General features: G+C 41.6%; 1 protein-coding gene across 1 annotated transcript; it reads left to right on the forward strand.

Annotated features, from left to right (window-relative positions):
* Positions 1 to 1,314: 1,314 nt before the first annotated feature.
* Positions 1,315 to 22,542, forward strand: LOC121528047 (ras-related protein Rab-40B-like). The gene is made up of 6 exons (XM_041815152.1): positions 1,315 to 1,321; positions 3,248 to 3,308; positions 9,380 to 9,440; positions 14,351 to 14,428; positions 19,279 to 19,501; positions 21,647 to 22,542. Exons 1-6 carry the CDS (start codon positions 1,315 to 1,317, stop codon positions 21,937 to 21,939), a joined length of 723 nt encoding a protein of 240 aa, XP_041671086.1. The 3' UTR covers positions 21,940 to 22,542.
* The last annotated feature ends 607 nt before the right edge of the window (positions 22,543 to 23,149 follow it).

A 23,149-nucleotide genomic window follows, 5' to 3' on the forward strand; every position in this document is an offset into this window, starting at 1 on the left:
CTGAACCTCTCTGTGTTACTGTAACTGTGAGCTCAGAAACAAAGCATTTACATAACGTACATTTCTGTGTGCACTCTGCAGATATTGTTGAAGCGTGGCAGAGCCGTCGCTCCTCAGACAGCTCCTGATAATTACTGTAATAAAAGAGACGAGCCGCTCGCCACCTTTGTTCCCGGCGGAGCCTCGGTGGCAGCAGCCTGATATTAACAGCTAATCAGGAGAGCGAGGGTGCGTTCGTGTGTCTTTCTGTAAAGCTGGCGGGTGTTGGTACAAATCTCGGGGTATTTTAGAGGAAATCTGCAGCCGTCTTAGCTCGGAGCCTCCAGCGGTGGATTTTGTTAATCTGCTGTCGGAGGAAGCATTCGCATGGAGGCTGAAAGGTCGCTGGTTCTAATCCCCATGAAACCTCTTTAAAGTGACACTACTTAACCTCTCATTTCCTTTCAAAGTCTCTAAAGCAGTTTTCACACATGCATCCCTGAACATTTCCAAATATTCAGACAGCTCATGCTCCTAAAGTCTATCTGAGCTGCCTTTTTCCACGTGTCCCTCACAGCATGAACTTTTTCACTCCTGGTCGGGGTGGAGTCCGGCACAGAAATGTGGACGAAGCAGCAGGGTTATTTTAGGGCTGGTTTCAGCCGTAAACTTTAGATATGCACCATTAGCCAACTAAAGGGTTCAAAGCAGGACTCTTTGGAGTTGGCAGCAGGATTGTGACTCAGTAAATCGATATGCTTTCCTGTAATAGAACTGCTATGCAGCCTCCTGCCAGTAGAAGCCGCTGTAGCTCCAATTAATGCTCTGTAATCCAACGTAAACAAAACTGGACTGTTAGCACTGATAGCATCTCACAGGAACACATTACCTTAACGTATCATATCATACCACACTGTTCCATGCTGTAGCATACCCCACCACACTGTAACGTTATGTAACAAAACATAACATTACAGAAACCATATAATGATAATTATGATGTATCATATTGTGTCTTATCACAATGCATCTCACAGAAAAGTATATTACCATACCACACCCTAAGGCAACCATAAGGTAAGGCAACATAACATAACATAACTCTATGTAATGTAATGAAATGTAATGAAATGTAATGAAATGTAATGAAATGTAACGTAATGTAACATAATGTGATGTAATGTAACGCAATTTAATGTAATGTAACGTTATGAAATGTAACATAATGTAATGTGTCACAGTGTAATGTAATGCAATGTGACATAAGGTTAGGTAACGCAACATAATGTAATGCAGCGTAACTCGGAGTAACTTAACACAACATAACTTAACACAATGGCACGTAATGCAGCGTAACTTAATGCAATGTAGGCCAATGGAATGTAATGCAATATAATGTAACATAACATTGTTTAATAAAATGAAATGTAATGTAACAAAACATAAAGTAACATAATGTTAACTGGATTGTGCCTTTTACATCAAATCTTACTAAAACATATCATTCCATTCCATACCCTTCCCAAATTCCATACCCTACCAAATCATTAAGTGACATAACATTATCTAAAAAAAGAAAATGTAATGTAGTGTCACATAAATTATCGTATTGTGTCATATGACATCACACCTTACTCAAACTTACAGTGTCATACCATATCCTACCCTACCAAACCACAATGTAACATAGTGTAATAGAACGTTATGTAACGTAATGTAATGAAACATAACATAATCTAACGTAATATAACTTAAAGTTACACATTGTAGCATTACAGAGTCTAATATTACATAATGCAACGTTACGTAATGTTACATAACAAAATGTGTTGTCATTTAACATCACAGCTTACAAAAACAAACTGTATCGTATCAAACCTGTCAAACCATTAAATGTTACTTAATATAATATTACATTATTTATCTTACTACATTCTATCTCATTACATCCTACTGTAACATATAATATCATAAAACATATAACATAACTATTGTACCTCATCATCTATGACCACATCATTACTGAACACAATGTAACATAATGTAACATTAGATTACGTTATTTTATGTAGTGTGACATAAAATAATGTAATCTTACATAAAGTAACCTAAAGAATGCATCACATTTTATCATACTGTAAAATGTATTAAATTACATTGAACTGAAATGTACTGCATTGCATTAAAATGTTCCATATGGTATCGTATTGTAATGTCATGTATCATATCAGATTGTAAGGCGACATAATGAAATGTAATGTAATGAACATTACAAAATATCACATAATATTATGTAAGTTAACATAATGTGACATTACACAGTGTCATGTAGCATAGCATAACATAAAGTAACATAATGTATTATGTATCATATCTTACTAAAACTTACTGTATTACCGTGACATAACGTTTTATCCATCATACCTTATGGAATCTTATGTTACAATGTAATGCAGCGTTACGTAATGTAACATAACATACAGTTATGAAAGAGGAAATCACAAAATGTAACGTAAAGTAACATATTGTTTTATAAGGTTAATCACATCACATCGTACTGAAACGTTTGGTATCACATTGAACCCTCACGTAGCGTTTGATATTGCCCTGTCTCATATTGTAACATTACATAACGTAAGGTAACATAACGTTATGCAATGTCATGTATCATAATTATATCTTATCACACAACACCGTACTGAAAAGTGTCGTACCTTAGCTTACCAACCGTAGCGTATCCCGTCTTATTGTTTTGTATACTTTCATAGCTACTGTCTGCTGTAGGATCATAATCTCTTACCTTCTGTGTTGGGCTGTGTGATATAAATCAATCTTAATGCATCTTATTACATAGCGTAGTGCTATATTGCATCACATTAAATTGCATCACAACGTATCGTGTCAAATCCTTTTATGTTGTACTGCATTGCATCCCATCATGTATTATTACCTTGTATGGTGTATCCTTGCATTGCGCTCCATCATATCATATCATGCTGAATCTCCCCCACTGCTCTCTGATAAACCTTCTCATTGTTGACTTCTTCACAGCCTGGCTCATTGAGATTTGATTGCATTCTACTACAGTCTGTTCTTTTTTTCAACACTCAGATAATTCACACTAAACATCTGCTGGGTTAATAAGTTATTTGACTTCTGGTAAAATCTCTGCAGGAATCTCTGCCTTTAAGAATCTTTTTTCTTCACTTTATTCTCTATTAACATTTTCTCCTGACGTGTTCTTTGTTTTTGTCCCGTCTCGTTTCAGGGATCGACTACAAGACGACCACCATCCTCCTGGACGGGAGGAGAGTCAAGCTGCAGCTCTGGTAAGCTCCTCTCTCTCTCTCCCTCACACCTTCACTCCGTCTCCGGATAAACTCGTGTTATTCTCCCTCCGAGAAATCCTCGACTCTCACCGTTTTCCCTCGCCGTGCTCCTGTCAGGTCATGTGAATCATCAGAGAAGCTGCTTGCTTAAGAGGAGAGTTAGGAGCAGAGATAAACAGGAAGCGTGTGAGGCCGTTTGACGGGATAAAGAGCCGGTTCAGGTGGCACCGCCTACGGCCGACATGTTGGCTGCAGCTGGGTGGGTTTAAATTCTCTCTCAGGGTTTTTCTATTATTAGATATCTGTTTATTCAATCCATAACCACAGCCTCACTGGATAATGGGATTATCTCTATGTTTTAGACAGTAAAAGGCTTAAAAGTTGATCTACGGTCATTCCTCATCCCAGCAACTTAGAGCTGTCCCACCACCATTTGATTCAAAGTCAAAGAATAAGGATGCCTGTTTGATGTCACAGCAACAAAAAACAGAAGACACCCAGTGTTAGGAAGTTATTGTTTTTCTTTAGCAGAGAAAAAAATTAATGCACGCTGCGACTCTGCTCCGGATCTCTAAAAATAGAGTTCCCATTATAATGAGTGAGGCTGGACAGACATCAGCTGAGGAAACACGGAAGATCTGCTATTTCTATTCAGATTAGCCTGATGATCTGAAACATTTACATGTGACAAACATGCAGAAAAATAATCAGGAGAGGTGCAAATACTTCTTATAGGCAGTGTGAATAGAATAAATGGAGCCATGCATAAATAATAAAGGCAGCAGAAATATACAGAGACTACATGTTTAAACCTCCACTCAGAGTAGGAGGGATTACAGTGCACTTAAAGCACACAGACACACAAAAGAGCTAAAGCATCTCATCCGCTTAAACATCAAACAAAGTTTCAGATTAATAATTTAATATTGACTCGGCTGAGAGCTCTAAAAATACCTCAGAGGGCCTGGAGTCCATGCTGTGTGTGTTTCCTCCTCACGCTCACGGATGCACACACTCTGAGGAAGTCCAGCTTCTCACTAGGGCTGGGCGACGGGGACCTGAATCTGATCTCAATAGTTTCACACCATTCATGAAATAAATGATTGTTTTACTACCGTTAAGTCTAAAAGTACAGGGATTAGTTTGTTGTTAACTCATTGAGTGCCAGCCCTTTTATAAAATGAAAAGTGGCTTGTGCCAGCATTTTTGGCCATTTTGAGTCATCTTTCAAGACCCACAGAATAATTTGTACTATGATTCTGAAAACACCAAATAGCTCAAATGAAAGAAGAATCTCTCTATTTCATCATGGAAAAAAACGTTTGTTTGCAGCTTGTTCCTTTCTTGATTTATCTGAAGTTGAATAGAGGCTAGTTTCACCAAAAAGACCACTTTTTTTTCTAGAAAGCTGAGAAAAATGCATTTTTGTGAAAGAGAGTCTGTCAAGCAGAACAGTGATTTGAATGTTATAATTTTGCCCTCAGTGACATAAAAGACATCTAAAAAATTGTATTACAAATGTGATTTTATTGTTAAATAAATAACATTGCTTCCAGTCACTGTCATTCACACTCTGGAACTGGGCAGCCTCCACGGGACCCCCTATATGCCCACGTCCTCTCCTGCTTGTCGCTGTATGCATCCAGCTGGTGAGAGGCTGCCTTATTTCTCCAACACACGGGGGGGAGCCTCACGGCATTCTTTAGCCTCTTTGCCGGCCGAGGCAGATCAATAAAAGCGCCGATCCCTAGATTCGCTGTCGTTAAGTGTCGGTTTCAGTGAGTCAGCGATTTCTCAGGCAAATATTTAAAGTTTCTACCAGCGTCTAAGTTAGAACTTTTTTTTTTTTTTTTTTTAATTTATTTTTGGGCATTTTTGTGCCTTTATTAGATAGAGGAGGACAGTGGATAGAGTCAGAAACAGGGTCAAGAGTGGAGGAGACACATGCGGTAAAGTGCCTGGGCCGCCCACGTACATGGGGAGCACCTTTTAACCTCTAGGCCACCTGCTCCCCCAAGTTAGAACTTTTAGCTTAGATTACCTCCGTAACGATCGCTCTGCTCTTTGACCCCGGGGTCTCCACCTCTGATGTTTGATCTACTGTCACTTCCGACTGTAGTGTTCCAACTACGTATCCCATAAGGCCCCAAAATTACTCACAGGGAGCATGAGAGCGCCCCCTTGTGCCAGCCACCGTAAAAACACTTTGACGTATATATATGTCAGTGGCACTCAATAAGTTAATATGGGGCAGAGCCATACCAGGGAATACCAATCTATTTGGGCCCCTGATAAACCCAGAGCATGGCCCCTGATAAACCCAGAGAATGGCCCCTGATAAACCCAGAGCATGGCCCCTGATAAACCCAGAGAATGGCCCCTGATAAACCCAGAGAATGGCCCCTGATAAACCCAGAGCATGGCCCCTGATAAACCCAGAGAATGGCCCCTGATAAACCCAGAGAATGGCCCTGATAAACCCAGAGCATGGCCCTGATAAACCCAGAGAATGGCCCTGATAAACCCAGAGCATGGCCCTGATAAACCCAGAGAATGGCCCTGATAAACCCAGAGAATGGCCCTGATAAACCCAGAGCATGGCCCTGATAAACCCAGAGAATGGCCCTGATAAACCCAGAGAATGGCCCTGATAAACCCAGAGAATGGCCCTGATAAACCCAGAGAATGGCCCTGATAAACCCAGAGCATGGCCCTGATAAACCCAGAGAATGGCTGATAAACCCAGAGCATGGCTGATGACCCCAGAGATTGGCCCCTGATAAACCCAGAGTATGGCCGCTGATAAACCCAGAGCATGGCCCCTGATAAACCCAGAGAATGGCCCCTGATAAACCCAGAGCATGGCCCCTGATAAACCCAGAGAATGGCCCCTGATAAACCCAGAGAATGGCCCCTGATAAACCCAGAGCATGGCCCCTGATAAACCCAGAGAATGGCCCCTGATAAACCCAGAGCATGGCCCCTGATAAACCCAGAGAATGGCCCCTGATAAACCCAGAGAATGGCCCCTGATAAACCCAGAGCATGGCCCCTGATAAACCCAGAGAATGGCCCATGATAAACCCAGAGAATGGCCCCTGATAAACCCAGAGAATGGCCCCTGATAAACCCAGAGCATGGCCCCTGATAAACCCAGAGAATGGCCCCTGATAAACCCAGAGAATGGCCCCTGATAAACCCAGAGAATGGCCCCTGATAAACCCAGAGCATGGCCCCTGATAAACCCAGAGAATGGCCCCTGATAAACCCAGAGAATGGCCCCTGATAAACCCAGAGAATGGCCCCTGATAAACCCAGAGCATGGCCCCTGATAAACCCAGAGCATGCCCCCCCCTTTTTTTTTTACCTTTTCACCAATTTTAACCCGTTTTGCTCTTATTTCAATAATTGATGCCACATTCTTTTTTCTTTTACCACTTTGAACCCATTTTTGCCATTTTTAATCCACTTTTGCCACTCTCTACTAATTTTTAACCATTCCTGCCATATTGTCTTTACAATTGTTTGTCTATTTTTGCCATATTTTGCCAGTTTGGCCACTTTTTTTATTTTACCATTTTTAACCAATTTATGCCAAATTCTGTCCTTTTTCATCCATTTTTGCCACTTTGACTCATTTATCTTCATATTGCCACTTCTGTCCCTTTTTTTTTAACCTGGTTTCTTCACTTTCTGATAAGTTTGACCTCTTTTTTTGCTGCTTTTCACCCATTTCTGCCCATTTGAACCCCTTTTGTCTGTTTCCCCCTATATTTGTCTCTTTTTTACAGATGTCTCAGGTTGTTTGCTCTGTTCTCTGATATCCTGAGGTTTGTGCACATCATGGCTTAGCTCTGAATCCTAACATTACTTTCCTAATGTTCTAGTTCAGTGTTAACAAACATCCTCTTATGTGGCAGAGTCTTCTTTGAATCTTGAATCCTGATGCGCTGCCAGCCTTTCTCCACACTCCCAGCTCGTGTTAGTGATGATTTTATGGTCACGTTCTGAAAATGAGCTCTTACAGCAGACTCTCTCAGCGTTAAATCTCCATGAATCTGATCCGGGTTTATTAGACCACCTGATGTACTCCCAAGCAGCCGGCCCGGGTCAGAGGTAGCAGGCCTGCGGCCAACGAGCCAATGAAAACACAGCTCTGGTATTCAGCTCTGCTGTTGGGGAGCGGGCTTGTTTTTCTCAGTGGACTCGGAGACAGACACGGTCCAGTCCTGTGTTTGTGTGAAAGGCTGTACAGTGGCCTGGAGGGGTTATGACGACTGCAAAGTTGAAAGTCAGTTCAGCTTATGCTGTTGATAGTAATGATGTGTTCTTCAAACCAAAACTGGACTTTAAAAAGCAGCTTAGTCTGACTGACCTCTAACAGTGATTTTACATTAGACATGATGGTTCTGAATGCATGAGCACAGTAGCCCCGCCTCCTCCCTCCCGCTGGTCTGCCTCCACATTAGCAAGGCCGCCCATAAGGGGGGAATAAGGGGAGAGCTTGGGGGCCCATGGAGGTCTGGAAAGTCCTGGTCCGTTATAAAGAGTGGCTGTGAACCAGAATAAAACCACTCCTATCAAACAAACAAAAGCTGCATTGTATTTATTTATGCTGTAGTACAATAAAGCATCTCTAAATGTCAACCTTTTTCTTAAACAGAATGACCTTTTATTGGTACTGATAACATGGATGGACACTAAAGGAAAGTAATGTTAGGATTCAGAGCTAAGCCACAGTGTGCTCAAACATTTGACAAGTTGTCAAAACAGGTTTCAGGAAATGATTAAGTCATGGCACTTTTAACACTTTCATCTCTGTTTCTGACGATTTTGCCACATTGTTTCCATATTAAACACATTTTTGCCACTTTATGCCAAATTTCTCTTCCTTTAACCCTTTCCCTTCTTCAGCTGCAAATTTTTCCCCTTTTATGCAACTTGAAACTCATGTCTGACACTTTTTAACTGCTTTTCTCCATTTTTATCATAGTTTTGCCACCTCTAGCCCATTTCTGACACTTTTTAACTGCTTTTCTCCATTTTTATCATAGTTTTGCCACTATATGCCCATTTCTGACACTTTTTAACTGCTTTTCTCCATTTTTATCACACATTTTTGCCACCTCTAGCCCATTTCTGACACTTTTTAACTGCTTTTCTCCATTTGTACTATAGTTTTGCCACTTCTAGCCCATGTCTGACACTTTTTAACTACTTTTCTCATTTTTTATCATAGTTTTGCCTCTTTAAGCCTATCTCTGCCACTCTTTAACTGCTTTTCTCCATTTTTACCATAGTTTTGCCACCTCTAGCCCTTTTCTGCCACTTTTATTAACTGCTTTTCTCCATTTTTACCATAGTTTTGCCACTATTAGCTGACCTCTGCCACTTTTTAACTGCTTTTCTCCTTTTTTATCATAGTTTTGCCACTTCTAGCCCATTTCTGACACTTTTTAACTGCTTTTCTCCATTTTTACTATAGTTTTGCCACTTCTAGCCAACCCCTGCCACTTTTTAACTGCTTTTCTCCGTTTTTACCATAGTTTTGCCACCTCTAGCCCATTTCTGCCACTTTTTAACTGCTTTTCTCCATTTGTACCATAGTTTTGCCACTTTTAGCCGACCTCTGCCACTTTTTAACTGCTTTTCTCCATTTTTGCTGTAGTTTTGCCTCTTTACGTCAATCTCTGCCACTTTTTAACTGCTTTTCTCCATTTTTACCATAGTTTTGCCACTTTTAACCAGTCTCTGCCACTCTTAATACGTTAGATCACTAACTGTCATGGTTAAAGTGAACAGCACCCGTCATGGCTGTATATCGTGCTGGTAGAAGAGTGAAAAACTGCCGTTCCTCCAGTGTTCCTGCTGCTGGAGTCAGCTGTGTGCTTCTGGAGGTTTATAATGTTCCCTCCTGTCTGTGGTCTAGTGTGCAATCAGCATAAGAAGGTGGTTAAACAGAATAATTCTAGACTTAAAGTTGGTAATGTTTTTTATTATTATTATAGATGCTGACGTAGCTTAAATTGGTTTCTGATTTGTCATTGTCCTAACTTTCTTTTGTGTTTCAGGGACACGTCTGGCCAGGGTCGGTTCTGCACCATTTTCAGATCGTACTCCAGAGGAGCTCAGGTACGTTTTTGCTCTGTATTTAGAAAAGAATGTTTCGTCCTCTTCATCCTTAAAGCACACCTTCGTGTATCAGATAAACTACTGTGATGTGCTAGCAAGGCCGCCCATAAGAAGGGGCATGGGGAAAGCCACGAAACTAGGGGTCCATAGAGGCCAGCAAAATCAGGGTCCATGTAAAGTTAAGCTGATAACATTATTTTATTTTTAACCTGAAGAATAAACACTCCTATCAACATGAGTAAGGATTGGCAAAGGAGGGCAAAAATCGGCAAAAACTTGCTGAAATTGGCAAATAATGTGGCAACATTGGGTAAAGGTGGCACAAAAGCGGTAAAATGGGTGTAATATAAAAAACAAAATGTGGGTCAAAGTGGCCAAAAATGGTAAAACGAATTTTAGAAATGGTTGTAAAAAGTGGTGAAATGGATACCAGACTTCATAGCTTAGCAGCGACGTGTACTAGTGTCAGAATGCCAGAAAATAAAGTCAAACAAACTGAGACAACTTCACTGGGAAAAGAGTAAATAATTGTGAAAAGAGGGGGAAAAAACATGGTTTAAAGCGAAAAAATTGGGCAAAAAGCTGCAAAAACCCCAGCAAAAATTGTCAGGAAAAGTGTTGAAACACATTAAAAAATGTCACAAATGAAAAATTGAACATCAGAACCTGATTACAGTTGGACTGTGAGATCACTGTTAGCCAGGATGCTAGCAATAATGCTAACGATCCAACACACATGAATGATGTCATTAAACAGCTGTTGTCAAAGTCATTCTGTTTGTTGTGATTGGTATTTCTGTTGTCGTCCTTGCTGTTGTGAGTGTTGTTGTTTTGTTGTTGTTGTGGCATGACCTCAGACCCAGGCTGATGTGTGAGGACCTTCATCAAACTTCCACAGACCGCCCTAGTTTTTGTTGTTGTTATTGTGTTGTTGTTTTTGTTTTAATTGTTGTTGTTGATGTTATCGTTTTTGTTTTTGTTGTTGTTGTGTTGTTGTTGTTTTTGTTGTTGTTGTGTTGTTGTTGTTGTCGTCCTTGCTGTTGTGAGTGTTGTTGTTTTGTTGTTGTTGTGGCGTGACCTCAGACCCAGGCTGATGTGTGAGGACCTTCATCAAACCTCCACAGACCGCCCTTGTTTTTGTTGTAGTTATTGTGTTGTTGTTTTTGTTTTTGTTTTAATTGTTGTTGTTGATGTTGTCGTTGTTGATTTTGTTGTTGTTTTTGTTGTTGTGTTGTTTTTGTTGTTTTTGTTTTTGTTTTAATTGTTGTTGTTGATGTTATCGTTGTTGATTTTGTTGTTGTTTTTGTTGTTGTGTTGTTTTTGTTGATGTTGTTGTTTTCTTGTTGTTGTTGTTGTTGTTGTTGTTTTTCTTGTTGTTGTTGTCGCGTGACCTCAGACTCAAGCTGATGTGTGAGGACCTTCATCAAACCTCCACAGACTGCCCTTGTTTTTGTTCTCAGTGGAGAAAAAAAGAAAGAGCTCTTCTCTCTGAATGAAGTTGTGTTGTTGTTGGCGGCGGCACTCATCAGAGGCTTTTAGCGGGTACAGAGGAGACATCGCCATGGCAACAGTGACACCATTGCCACAGCGAGGCTCGAAGCTGATCATGAATCTTTATTGTGTCTGTTGGTTGGACTCGATCATGGCCTTCACAAAAATCGGATTGTGCTGTTAAGACCCGGTTAGGGGGCATCCTACATTTATGACCCGTATGACCAGAGAAGGTCTGTTTCTGTCTTCTGACTGCTGAAGATCTGATCTATGGAAGAGTAGGGGACTCTCTCTGCAGACGGTACGACAGGATGCTAAGAGGAACTACTCTGTTCATTATTCAGAGAATGGCCCCTGATAGGGCTGGGCAGTCACAGCAAAATCAAAATCACCATTAATTGGGCTTTTTAAACCCAGAGAATGGACCCTGATAAACCCAGAGAATGGACCCTGATAAACCCAGAGAATGGACCCTGATAAACCCAGAGAATGGACCCTGATAAACCCAGAGAATGGCCCCTGTTAAACCCAGAGAATGGACCCTGATAAACCCAGAGAACAGACCCTGATAAACCATAGAATGGCCCCTGATAAACCCAGACAGTGGACCCTTATAAAACAGACAATGGACCCTGATAAACCATAGAATGGCCCCTGATAAACCCAGACAGTGGACCCTTATAAACCAGAGAATGGACCCTGATAAACCATAGAATGGCCCCTGATAAACCCAGACAGTGGACCCTTATAAACCCAGACAGTGGACCCTTATAAACCAGAGAATGGACCCTGATAAACCATAGAATGGACCCTGATAAACCCAGAGAATGGCCCCTGTTAAACCCAGACAGTGGACCCTTATAAACCCAGAGAATGGACCCCGATAAACCCAGAGAATGGACCCTGATAACCCCAGAGAATGGACCCTGATAAACCCAGAGAATGGCCCCTGATAAACCCAGACAGTGGACCCTTATAAACCCAGAGAATGGACCCCGATAAACCCAGAGAATGGACCCTGATAACCCCAGAGAATGGACCCTGATAAACCCAGAGAATGGCCCCTGAGAAACCCAGACAGTGGACCCTTATAAACCCAGAGAATGGACCCCAATAAACCCAGAGAATGGACCCTGATGACCCCAGAGAATGGACCCCGATAAACCCAGAGAATGGACCCTGATAAACCCAGAGAATGGACCCTGATAAACCCAGAGAATGGACCCTGATAAACCCAGAGAATGGCCCCTGTTAAACCCAGAGAATGGACCCTGATAAACCCAGAGAACAGACCCTGATAAACCATAGAATGGCCCCTGATAAACCCAGAGAATGGACCCTGATAAACCCAGAGAATGGACCCTGATAAACCCAGAGAATGGACCCTGATAAACCCAGAGAATGGCCCCTGTTAAACCCAGAGAATGGACCCTGATAAACCCAGAGAACAGACCCTGATAAACCCAGAGAATGGACCCTGATAAACCCAGACAGTGGACCCTTATAAAACAGACAATGGACCCTGATAAACCATAGAATGGCCCCTGATAAACCCAGACAGTGGACCCTTATAAACCAGAGAATGGACCCTGATAAACCATAGAATGGCCCCTGATAAACCCAGACAGTGGACCCTTATAAACCAGAGAATGGACCCTGATAAACCATAGAATGGCCCCTGATAAACCCAGACAGTGGACCCTTATAAACCAGAGAATGGACCCTGATAAACCATAGAATGGACCCTGATAAACCCAGAGAATGGCCCCTGTTAAACCCAGACAGTGGACCCTTATAAACCCAGAGAATGGACCCCGATAAACCCAGAGAATGGCCCCTGATAACCCCAGAGAATGGACCCCGATAAACCCAGAGAATGGACCCTGATAAACCCAGAGAATGGACCCTGATAAACCCAGAGAATGGACCCTGATAAACCCAGAGAATGGCCCCTGATAAACCCAGACAGTGGACCCTTATAAACCCAGAGAATGGACCCCGATAAACCCAGAGAATGGACCCTGATAACCCCAGAGTATGGACCCTGATAAACCCAGAGAATGGACCCTGATAAACCCAGAGAATGGACCCCGATAAACCCAGAGAATGGACCCTGATAACCCCAGAGAATGGACCCCGATAAACCCAGAGAATGGACCCTGATAAACCCAGACAGTGGACCCTTATGAGCCCAGAGAATGGACCCTGATAAACCCAGACAGTGGACCCTTATAAACCCAGAGAATGGACCCCAATAAACCCAGAGAATGGACCCTGATAACCCCAGAGAATGGACCCCGATAAACCCAGAGAATGGACCCTGATAAACCCAGAGAATGGCCCCTGATAAACCCAGAGAATGGCCCCTGATAACCCCAGAGAATGGACCCCGATAAACCCAGAGAATGGACCCCGATAAACCCAGAGAATGGACCCCGATAAACCCAGAGAATGGACCCCGATAAACCCAGAGAATGGACCCTGATAAACCCAGAGAATGGGCCCTGATAAACCCAGAGAATGGGCCCTGATAAACCCAGAGAATGGCCCCTGATAAACCCAGAGAATGGACCCTGATAAACCTAGAGAATGGGCCCTGATAAACCCAGAGAATGGGCCCTGATAAACCCAGAGAATGGACCCTGATAAACCCAGAGAATTGACCCTGATAAACCCAGAGACTGGACCCTGATAAACCATAGAATGGCCCCTGATAAACCCAGAGAATGGACCCTGATAAACCCAGAGAATGGACCCTGATAAACCATAGAATGGCCCCTGATAAACCCAGAGAATGGGCCCTGATAAACCCAGAGAATGGACCCTGATAAACCCAGAGAATTGACCCTGATAAACCCAGAGACTGGACCCTGATAAACCATAGAATGGCCCCTGATAAACCCAGAGAATGGACCCTGATAAACCCAGAGAATGGACCCTGATAAACCCAGAGAATGGCCCCTGATAAACCCAGACAGTGGACCCTTATAAACCCAGAGAATGGACCCTGATAAACCCAGAGAATGGACCCCGATAAACCCAGAGAATGGACCCTGATAACCCCAGAGAATGGACCCCGATAAACCCAGAGAATGGACCCTGATAAACCCAGAGAATGGACCCTGATAAACCCAGAGAATGGTCCCTGATAAACCCAGAGAATGGACCCTGATAAACCCAGAGAATGGACCCTGATAAACCCAGAGAATGGACCCTGATAACCCCAGAGAATGGCCCCCGATAAACCCAGAGAATGGACCCTGATAAACCCAGAGAATGGACCCTGATAAACCCAGAGAATGGCCCTTGATACACCCAGACTGGTTTTATTGATGATGTCATCATGTGTGTTGGATCATGAGATTATTATATTCTCTCTCCTTTCCTAATAAGTCTAATGGCTCTCCATCTCCTCTCAGGGCGTCATCCTGGTGTATGACATCACGAACCGCTGGTCCTTCGACGGCATCGATCGCTGGATCAAAGAGATAGATGAGGTCAGTGATCGATCCGTCCCTCACCTTTCTCCACTACGACTGTGAATGTTTTTGCGTTTGATTGTTACATAAGACATGATATTTTACTCCTGTCAGCATGTTGTTATTTAACAGACAATCTGGGCTCCTCTCTTAGTGAGTCAGCGACGTTCACAACAACAACCCACACATGGCTGCAGACAAAAGCAGCTCTGATAGCAGCCTGGACGTCAGAATCAAACACCACATACTCTCATCAGTGGGTCCCAGGTCCGCTTTTTGTCATTTAGACGCCCCAGACAACGACTAATACAGGGCCCCTTTACAACTCAAGTAAAACCCAATCAATGTTGGTGTACAGGATATTTAGAAGCATCTCTTTTCAGGTCAATTATCACCTGATCCATCATAGTTTCTAATACTAATAATAATGATAATGATTATAATCATCGTCATTAAAGGTGCATTGTGTAGAATTTGGAATTTTAGCGACATCTAGCGTTCAGATTTTAGAATGAGCCCATCTGTTACCAAAACATCAAATCACTAAGGGGCGAGAGCCTGTGAAGACCAAAAAGGATCATTTACAGCAGTGACGAGGTGAGGGTTTATTCATTCATTTTTGTAACCACTATTTTTATAGATTATAGGTCAGTCTTCTTCTCCACTGCCTTCCAGGTAGCTTTCAGGACCGGCAGGCAGGTTCGTATTTAAAAATCGCGTTCCGCTCTTTCTGTCCCCAAAACGTTGCCGTAGACAACATGGCGGTTCGTTATGTCAGCCTCCGTGAGGGCGACCTGCGGTAATGTAAATTTAAAAAGCTTTTTTCTAATATTGTAAAAAGAAAACGAAAGTTTAAAGGGGATTATTGTGCACTTACTTTAACATACTTCACATAAATATATAAAAATTATACCCCATTTACACCGTCTCTGTTTGGCGAAATGCAGCCAAATTCTACACACTGCACCTTTAAAGCAAGCATTCAGAAAAGGATTGGAAACACCTTTTTTGTTTGTTGGGGGGGGGGGGGGGGGGATTAACCCCTTAAAGCCTGTTGTATCACCTTTGATACATTCTTTAATGATACCTCTATCTAATCAATATGATCAATAAGTGACTAAAAACAACTTCTGAATACAATCTGATAAATGATAAAAATGCCTTAAAGTGGATTATCAGTTACAAAAAACACCTAATGTATCAAATGAGATACAAAAAATATATATATGTTAGATTTGGATTTTGGAATTTGGATTTTTATGAGTAGAAAGTAGAAAGTTAAATAAGCATTTCAGTTCCAAAAAAAGAGAATTTTCTGGCTATAATTTTTGTTTTCAGGCTTTAATGGGTTAAAGATTAGGATGAATTCTGATATTGATGTCAAAATTCTAATAAAGTCCTTTTTCTGGGATTAAAATCAGAATTCTGAGATTAAAGTCAGAATTTTGAGCTTAAAGTCAGAAATCTGAGATTAAAGTCAGAAATCTGAGATTAAAGTCAGAATTTTGAGCTTTAAGTCAGAAATCTGAGATTAAAGTCATAATGTTGAGATTAAAGTCAGAATTTTGAGATTAAAGCTGGAATTTCAAAATTAAAGCCAGAATGTTGAGATTAAAGTCAGAATTTGAGATTTAAGTCAGAATTTTGAGATTAAGGTCAGAATTTTAAGATTAAAGTCAGAATTTTGAGATTAAAGTCAGAATTTAAGATTAAAGTCAGAATTTTGAGATTGAAGTCAGAATTTAAGATTAAAGTCAGAATTTTAAGATTAAAGTCAGAATTTTGAGATTAAAGTCAGAATTTTAAGATTAAAGTCAGAATTTTAAGATTAAAGTCAGAGTTCTGAGATTAAAGTCAGAGTTCTGAGATTAAAGTCAGAGTTCTGAGGTTAAAGTCATAGTTCTGAGATTCAAGTCAGAGTTCTGAGGTTAAAGTCAGAGTTCTGAGATTAAAGTCAGAGTTCTGAGATTAAAGTCAGAGTTCTGAGATTAAAGTCATAGTTCTGAGATTAAAGTCAGAGTTCCGAGGTTAAAGTCAGAGTTCTGAGGTTAAAGTCAGAGTTCTGAGATTAAAGTCAGAATTTTGAGATTAAAGTCAGAATTCTGAGATTAAAGTCAGAATTTAAAGATTAAAGTCAGAATTTTGAGATTAAAGTCAGAATTTTGAGATTAAAGTCAGAATTTTAAGATTAAAGCCAGAATTTTAAGATTAAAGTCAGAATTTTAAGATTAAAGTCAGAGTTCTGAAATTAAAGTCAGAGTTCTGAGATTAAAGTCATAGTTCTGAGATTAAAGTCAGAGTTCTGAGATTAAAGTCAGAATTTTGAGATTAAAGTCAGAATTTTAAGATTAAAGTCAGAGTTCTGAGATTAAAGTCAGAGTTCTGAGGTTAAAGTCAGAGTTCTGAGATTAAAGTCAGAGTTCTAAGATTAAAGTCAGTGTTCTGAGATTAAAGTCAGAGTTCTGAGATTAAAGTCAGAATTTTAAGATTAAATTCAGAATTTTGAGGTTAAAGTCAGAGTTCTGAGGTTAAAGTCAGAGTTCTGAGATTAAAGTCAGAGTTCTGAGGTTAAAGTCAGAGTTCTGAGATTAAAGTCAGAGTTCTGAGGTTAAAGTCAGAATTTTAAGATTAAAGTCAGAATTTTGAGATTAAAGTCAGAATTTTAAGATTAAAGTCAGAATTTTGAGATTAAAGTCAGAATTTTAAGATTAAAGTCAGAGTTCTGAGATTCAAGTCAGAGTTCTGAGGTTAAAGTCAGAGTTCTGAGATTAAAGTCAGAGTTCTAAGATTGAAGTCAGTGTTCTGAGATTAAAGTCAGTGTTCTGAGATTAAAGTCAGAGTTCTGAGGTTAAAGTCAGAGTTCTGAGATTAAAGTCAGAGTTCTGAGGTTAAAGTCAGAGTTCTGAGGTTAAAGTCAGAATTTTGAGATTAAAGTCAGAGTTCTGAGGTTAAAGTCAGAGTTCTGAGATTAAAGTCAGTGTTCTGAGATTAAAGTCAGAGTTCTGAGGTTAAAGTCAGAGTTCTGAGATTAAAGTCAGAGTTCTGAGGTTAAAGTCAGAGTTCTGAGGTTAAAGTCAGAGTTCTGAGATTAAAGTCAGAATTTTGAGATTCAAGTCAGAGTTCTGAGATTAAAGTCATAGTTCTGAGGTTAAAGTCAGAGTTCTGAGATTAAAGTCAGAGTTCTGAGATTAAAGTCAGAGTTCTGAGATTAAAGTCATAGTTCTGAGATTAAAGTCAGAGTTCCGAGGTTAAAGTCAGAGTTCTGAGGTTAAAGTCAGAGTTCTGAGATTAAAGTCAGAATTTTGAGATTAAAGTCAGAATTCTGAGATTAAAGTCAGAATTTAAAGATTAAAGTCAGAATTTTGAGATTAAAGTCAGAATTTTGAGATTAAAGTCAGAATTTTAAGATTAAAGCCAGAATTTTAAGATTAAAGTCAGAATTTTAAGATTAAAGTCAGAGTTCTGAAATTAAAGTCAGAGTTCTGAGATTAAAGTCATAGTTCTGAGATTAAAGTCAGAGTTCTGAGATTAAAGTCAGAGTTCTGAGATTAAAGTCAGAATTTTGAGATTAAAGTCAGAATTTTAAGATTAAAGTCAGAGTTCTGAGATTAAAGTCAGAGTTCTGAGGTTAAAGTCAGAGTTCTGAGATTAAAGTCAGAGTTCTAAGATTAAAGTCAGTGTTCTGAGATTAAAGTCAGAGTTCTGAGATTAAAGTCAGAATTTTAAGATTAAATTCAGAATTTTGAGGTTAAAGTCAGAGTTCTGAGGTTAAAGTCAGAGTTCTGAGATTAAAGTCAGAGTTCTGAGGTTAAAGTCAGAGTTCTGAGATTAAAGTCAGAGTTCTGAGGTTAAAGTCAGAGTTCTGAGGTTAAAGTCAGAGTTCTGAGATTAAAGTCAGAATTTTGAGATTAAAGTCAGAATTTTAAGATTAAAGTCAGAATTTTGAGATTAAAGTCAGAATTTTAAGATTAAAGTCAGAGTTCTGAGATTCAAGTCAGAGTTCTGAGGTTAAAGTCAGAGTTCTGAGATTAAAGTCAGAGTTCTGAGGTTAAAGTCAGAGTTCTGAGGTTAAAGTCAGAATTTTGAGATTAAAGTCAGAGTTCTGAGGTTAAAGTCAGAGTTCTGAGATTAAAGTCAGTGTTCTGAGATTAAAGTCAGAGTTCTGAGGTTAAAGTCAGAGTTCTGAGATTAAAGTCAGAGTTCTGAGGTTAAAGTCAGAGTTCTGAGGTTAAAGTCAGAGTTCTGAGATTAAAGTCAGAATTTTGAGATTAAAGTCAGAGTTCTGAGATTAAAGTCATAGTTCTGAGGTTAAAGTCAGAGTTCTGAGATTAAAGTCAGAGTTCTGAGGTTAAAGTCAGAGTTCTGAGGTTAAAGTCAGAGTTCTGAGATTAAAGTCAGTGTTCTGAGATTAAAGTCAGAGTTCTGAGGTTAAAGTCAGAGTTCTGAGATTAAAGTCAGAATATTGACATTAAATTCAGAATGTTGAGATTAAAGTCTGATATTAAATCTTAGAGAATCTGAGATTCTGAGGTAAAATTAAAGTCAGAACTCAGACTCTGCTATCAGGTTTCTAGACTCTGCTCAATAAAGCCCAGGTCAGATGAAACAGTGACACCATGAGACTGCTGTAGTGCAGTACTGCTGATTGCCTCAGCTGTCTGATTTGAGCTGTCACAGCTCATGTGGTCTGTCTGAAGATTTTAAAAATTCTAACTATTTTAATGCTCTTTGTTCCTGCTGGCTTCTTCATTCACCGCTGTTTCAGAAAGCTTCTCATGTCCCAACATTAGGAAACGCCTCAAAGTAAAACTGACCTGGGCAAAGAAACCAAACTTTAACTCACTAAAGATCCCTCCCTGTTTACCCAGCATGCCCCAGGGGTGCCTAAGATCCTGGTCGGGAACCGTCTCCACCACGCCTACAAGCGTCAGGTGACCACGGAGCAGGCGCAGGTGTACGCAGAGAAGCTGGGGGTCACCTTCTTCGAGGTCAGTCCGCTGTGTAACTTCAACATCACCGAGTCGTTCACCGAGCTCGCTCGCATCGTTCTGATGAGACACGGCATGGAGCGACTGTGGAGACCCAACAAAGGTCAGGAGAATATTCACGATATCTCAGCGAACACATCACAGTTCCAGAAAAGCTGGGACGCAGTGTAGAAATAAGACCCATATTTGATTCACAGTAGAACAGAAAAAACATATCACGTGTTAAACTGAGACATTTCAGGAAAATATGAGCTCATTTTGAATCTGATGGCTGCAACACATCTCAAAAAAGTAGGGACAGGGACAGACCCTGCTTTTTTAGAGATGTGTTGCTGCCATCAAATTCAAAATGAGCTCATATTTTTCATGAAATGGTAAAATGTTAAACATCTGAATTGTTGTTTATGTTCTGAATCAAATATGGGTTTATGTGATTTGGCAATTATTGACTTCTTTTTTATCCACATTTAACACAGTGTCCCAAATTTTTGGTGAAAAAAGTGTCTTAAAATTGAGCCCCTTCATGTTAAAATGAAACTCTCTCTCCTAAATCCCCATGAAGTCAACCAGCAGAGCTTCATGCTCAGTGTCAGTCAGACATGTGCTGCCCTCTGCTGGACACTAAAGCACAGTTTTAGAATTAAATCACTTTCACTTATATTAAAAAAATATATTTTTATTTAATTGACGTTACTTTGTAGAAATCTGTTTTCACTTTGAGAGTGGAGAGGGTATTTTTATAATTTTTTTGTCGGAAAAACAAAGTATATCCACCATTATTGGTGAATAAAATCAATAAAACGTAGAGCAAACCCCCAAAAAATTGAGGGGATTAATACTTTTCAAAGGCACTGTTAATGTATCAGAAATCTAGGTTTGCCTTTAAAATTTACAGGTTATTAATCAGAGTCTTTATTTAAACTCTATAGATTTTAAGGTACAATTATGATTCAAAATTTTTAAAAAATTCTCTCTCTCTCTCGCCCTGCCTACCTCTGTCTCTCGTCCTGTCCCCCCTCTCCCTCGTCCCGTCTCCCTCTCTCTCTCTTGTCCCATCTCCCCCTCTCTCTCATCCTGTCTCCCCCTCTCTCTCTCTCGTCCCGTCTCTCTCTCTCGTCTCGTCTCCCTCTCTCTCTCGTCCCATCTCCCTCTCTCTCTCTCGTCCCTCTCTCTCTCTCGTCCCATCTCCCTCTCTCTCTCTTGTCCCGTCTCCCTCTCTCTCTCTTGCCCATCTCCCTCTCTCTCTCTCGTCCCGTCTCCCTCTCTCTCTCATCCTGTCCCTCTCTCTCTCGTCCCATCTCCCTCTCTCTCTCGTCCCATCTCCCTCTCTCTCTCTTGTCCTGTCCCTCTCTCTCTCTTGTCCCGTCTTCCTCTCTCTCTCGTCCCATCTCCCTCTCTCTCTCTTGTCCCGTCCCGCTCTCTCTCTCGTCCCATCTCCCTCTCTCTCTCTCGCCCCGTCTGCCTCTCTCTCATTCTGTCCCCCTCTCTCTTGTCCCATCTCCCTCTCTCTCTCTCTCGTCCCGTCCCTCTCTCTCTCTCGTTCCCATCTCCCTCTCTCTCTCTTGTCCCGTCTCCCTCTCTCTCTCTCCCGCCCCGTCTCCCCCTCTCTCTCTCTCATCCCGTCTCCCTCTCTCTCTCATCCTGTCCCCCTCTCTCTTGTCCCATCTCCCTCTCACTCTCGCCCCATCTCCCTCTCTCTCTCTCTCTTGTCCCGTCCCTCTCTCTCTCTCGTCCCATCTCCCTCACTCTCTCTTGTCCTGTCCCTCTCTCTCTCTTGTCCTGTCTTCCTCTCTCTCTCGTCCCATCTCCCTCTCTCTCTCTCTCGTCCCATCTCCCTCTCTCTCTCTCGTCCCGTCCCTCTCTCTCTCTCTCGCCCCGTCTTCCTCTCTCTCTCATCCCATCTCCCTCTCTCTCTCTTGTTCCATCTCCCTCACTCTCTCTCTTGTCCCGTCCCTCTCTCTCTCTCTCGTCCCATCTCCCTCACTCACTCTCATCCAATCTCCCTCTCTCTCTCTCGCTCCATCTCCCTCTCTCTCTCTCGTCCCAACTCCCTCACTCTCTCTCTTGTCCCGTCCCTCTCTCTCTCTCGTCCCATCTCCCTCACTCTCTCTCGCCCCGTCTTCCTCTCTCTCTCTCATCCCATCTCCCTCTCTCTCTCTCGTTCCATCTCCCTCTCTCTCTGTTATCCCATCTCCCCCTCTCTCTCTCTCGTCCCGTCCCCCTCTCTCTCTCGTCCCCTCGCTCTCAGTTTTGAGTCTCCAGGACCTCTGCTGTCGCTCCATCGTCTCCTGCACACCTGTCCACCTGGTGGATAAGCTCCCCCTTCCGCTCACCCTCAAGTCTCACCTGAAGTCCTTCTCCATGGCCAATGGCCTCAACGCACGCATGATGCACGGACGCTCGTACTCTGTCACTGCCAACGCTCACCACGGCGCCACCAAGAGGAGTGGAGCTGCGCTGCTGAAAAAGCCAAGACTGATCCGGCCGCCACCTCTCAGCCCGTCTGCACAGAGCTGCAGAAACAGCTGTAAGATCGCCTGAAAACGTGCACAGCATGAACACACCATCACACGTCTACAGAGTCTAAAGACGAGTGGGACCTTTAACCTGAGACCATGGGACACCAGGAGCTTCAGAGCTGAGTACAGAAAGAGTTGGAAGTCCAACATTTCTGTCCTTGAGTGGAATTTTAACAACGTGTGAGAAGACTGTTGGGTGACAGACTCCATGGACGTAAAAGTTAGAAAATAGCTATCTGGTAAAGTTTGTCTGGGTCTCTGGTGATGCACTTTCTCATGTTTGAATGGATTAACGTCTAATCTAAGAGAAACCACGCGGAAGCATCAGTGATTCTTCTCCAAAAAAGAAAAGAAGACATTTTTCCCGTGGACGTTTTTAGATCCAGTATAAAAAACTCAGCCGTGTATTTTTTTAATATGGGAACATTTAAGGGCCAGTTTTTACCAGCTTTAAGTATTAAAGATACATTTAGACTGAGATGGAATTATGACTTGATCTCAGATTACTGATTTTAATCTAAAAATTCTGATTTTAGTCTCAGAATTCTGACTTTAAAGTGGGGGTATTATGCCTTTTTTCAAGGCTTTACACCATCTCTCTGATACCCACGCAGTAGCTTCACATGGTTTACAGCTCAAAAAAACTCCTCATGTTTCTCACACTGGCATCCTGACAAACCTTTATTTTAACCTCCGTCTGAAATGCTTCGTTTTCGCTGCTGTCTCTTCAACACCCCCCACCCCACGGACCTGCTTTCCTCCGATTGGCCGATTTTTCGGAGGCTGGCTGGCGGCAGGGCTCAATGTTTTATGCCTGCCCCCTCTAATGTGGCTAATGTTGTTATGCTAGTAGTTGAAAACCTTGAATGAACCGGTCCGACTGAGTAAAATGTTTTGATATACGTCCGTACGTGTTAGACCCGGAGTCTGATCCTGATAGTTTGGAGAGAGAGGGGGAAGAAAACCAGCAGCAGCGAAGGATAGAGCAGGATGTATCTGTTTGGTAAGTCTTTAATTACTCTGTTGCTAATTGGCTAAATGGCTAAAAGGCCTTGTGGGGGCGGTCTGTTCCGCTTTGCCGGCAGCACGGATGAACCACGAACCAGTCAGGAGATCCTATTGTGATGACCTCATCAGTTTACTCCATCGAAATCTCGTCTCAGGAGAATCTCGGAGAGATTTTCAACGAACCATTTTCATCAGTTTACACGCTAATTGCAAGATTTCTGCCG

The sequence above is a fragment of the Cheilinus undulatus genome, linkage group 20, assembly GCF_018320785.1.
Source record: "Cheilinus undulatus linkage group 20, ASM1832078v1, whole genome shotgun sequence".
Lineage (NCBI taxonomy): Eukaryota > Metazoa > Chordata > Actinopteri > Labriformes > Labridae > Cheilinus > Cheilinus undulatus.

Bases quoted from the DNA above. Each gene is read 5' to 3' on its own strand.
- LOC121528047 (XM_041815152.1), top strand. The intron at 9,441-14,350 runs GTACGTTTTTGC...ATCTCCTCTCAG, and splicing joins CGTACTCCAGAGGAGCTCAG to GGCGTCATCCTGGTGTATGA. The intron at 14,429-19,278 runs GTCAGTGATCGA...CTGTTTACCCAG, and splicing joins GGATCAAAGAGATAGATGAG to CATGCCCCAGGGGTGCCTAA.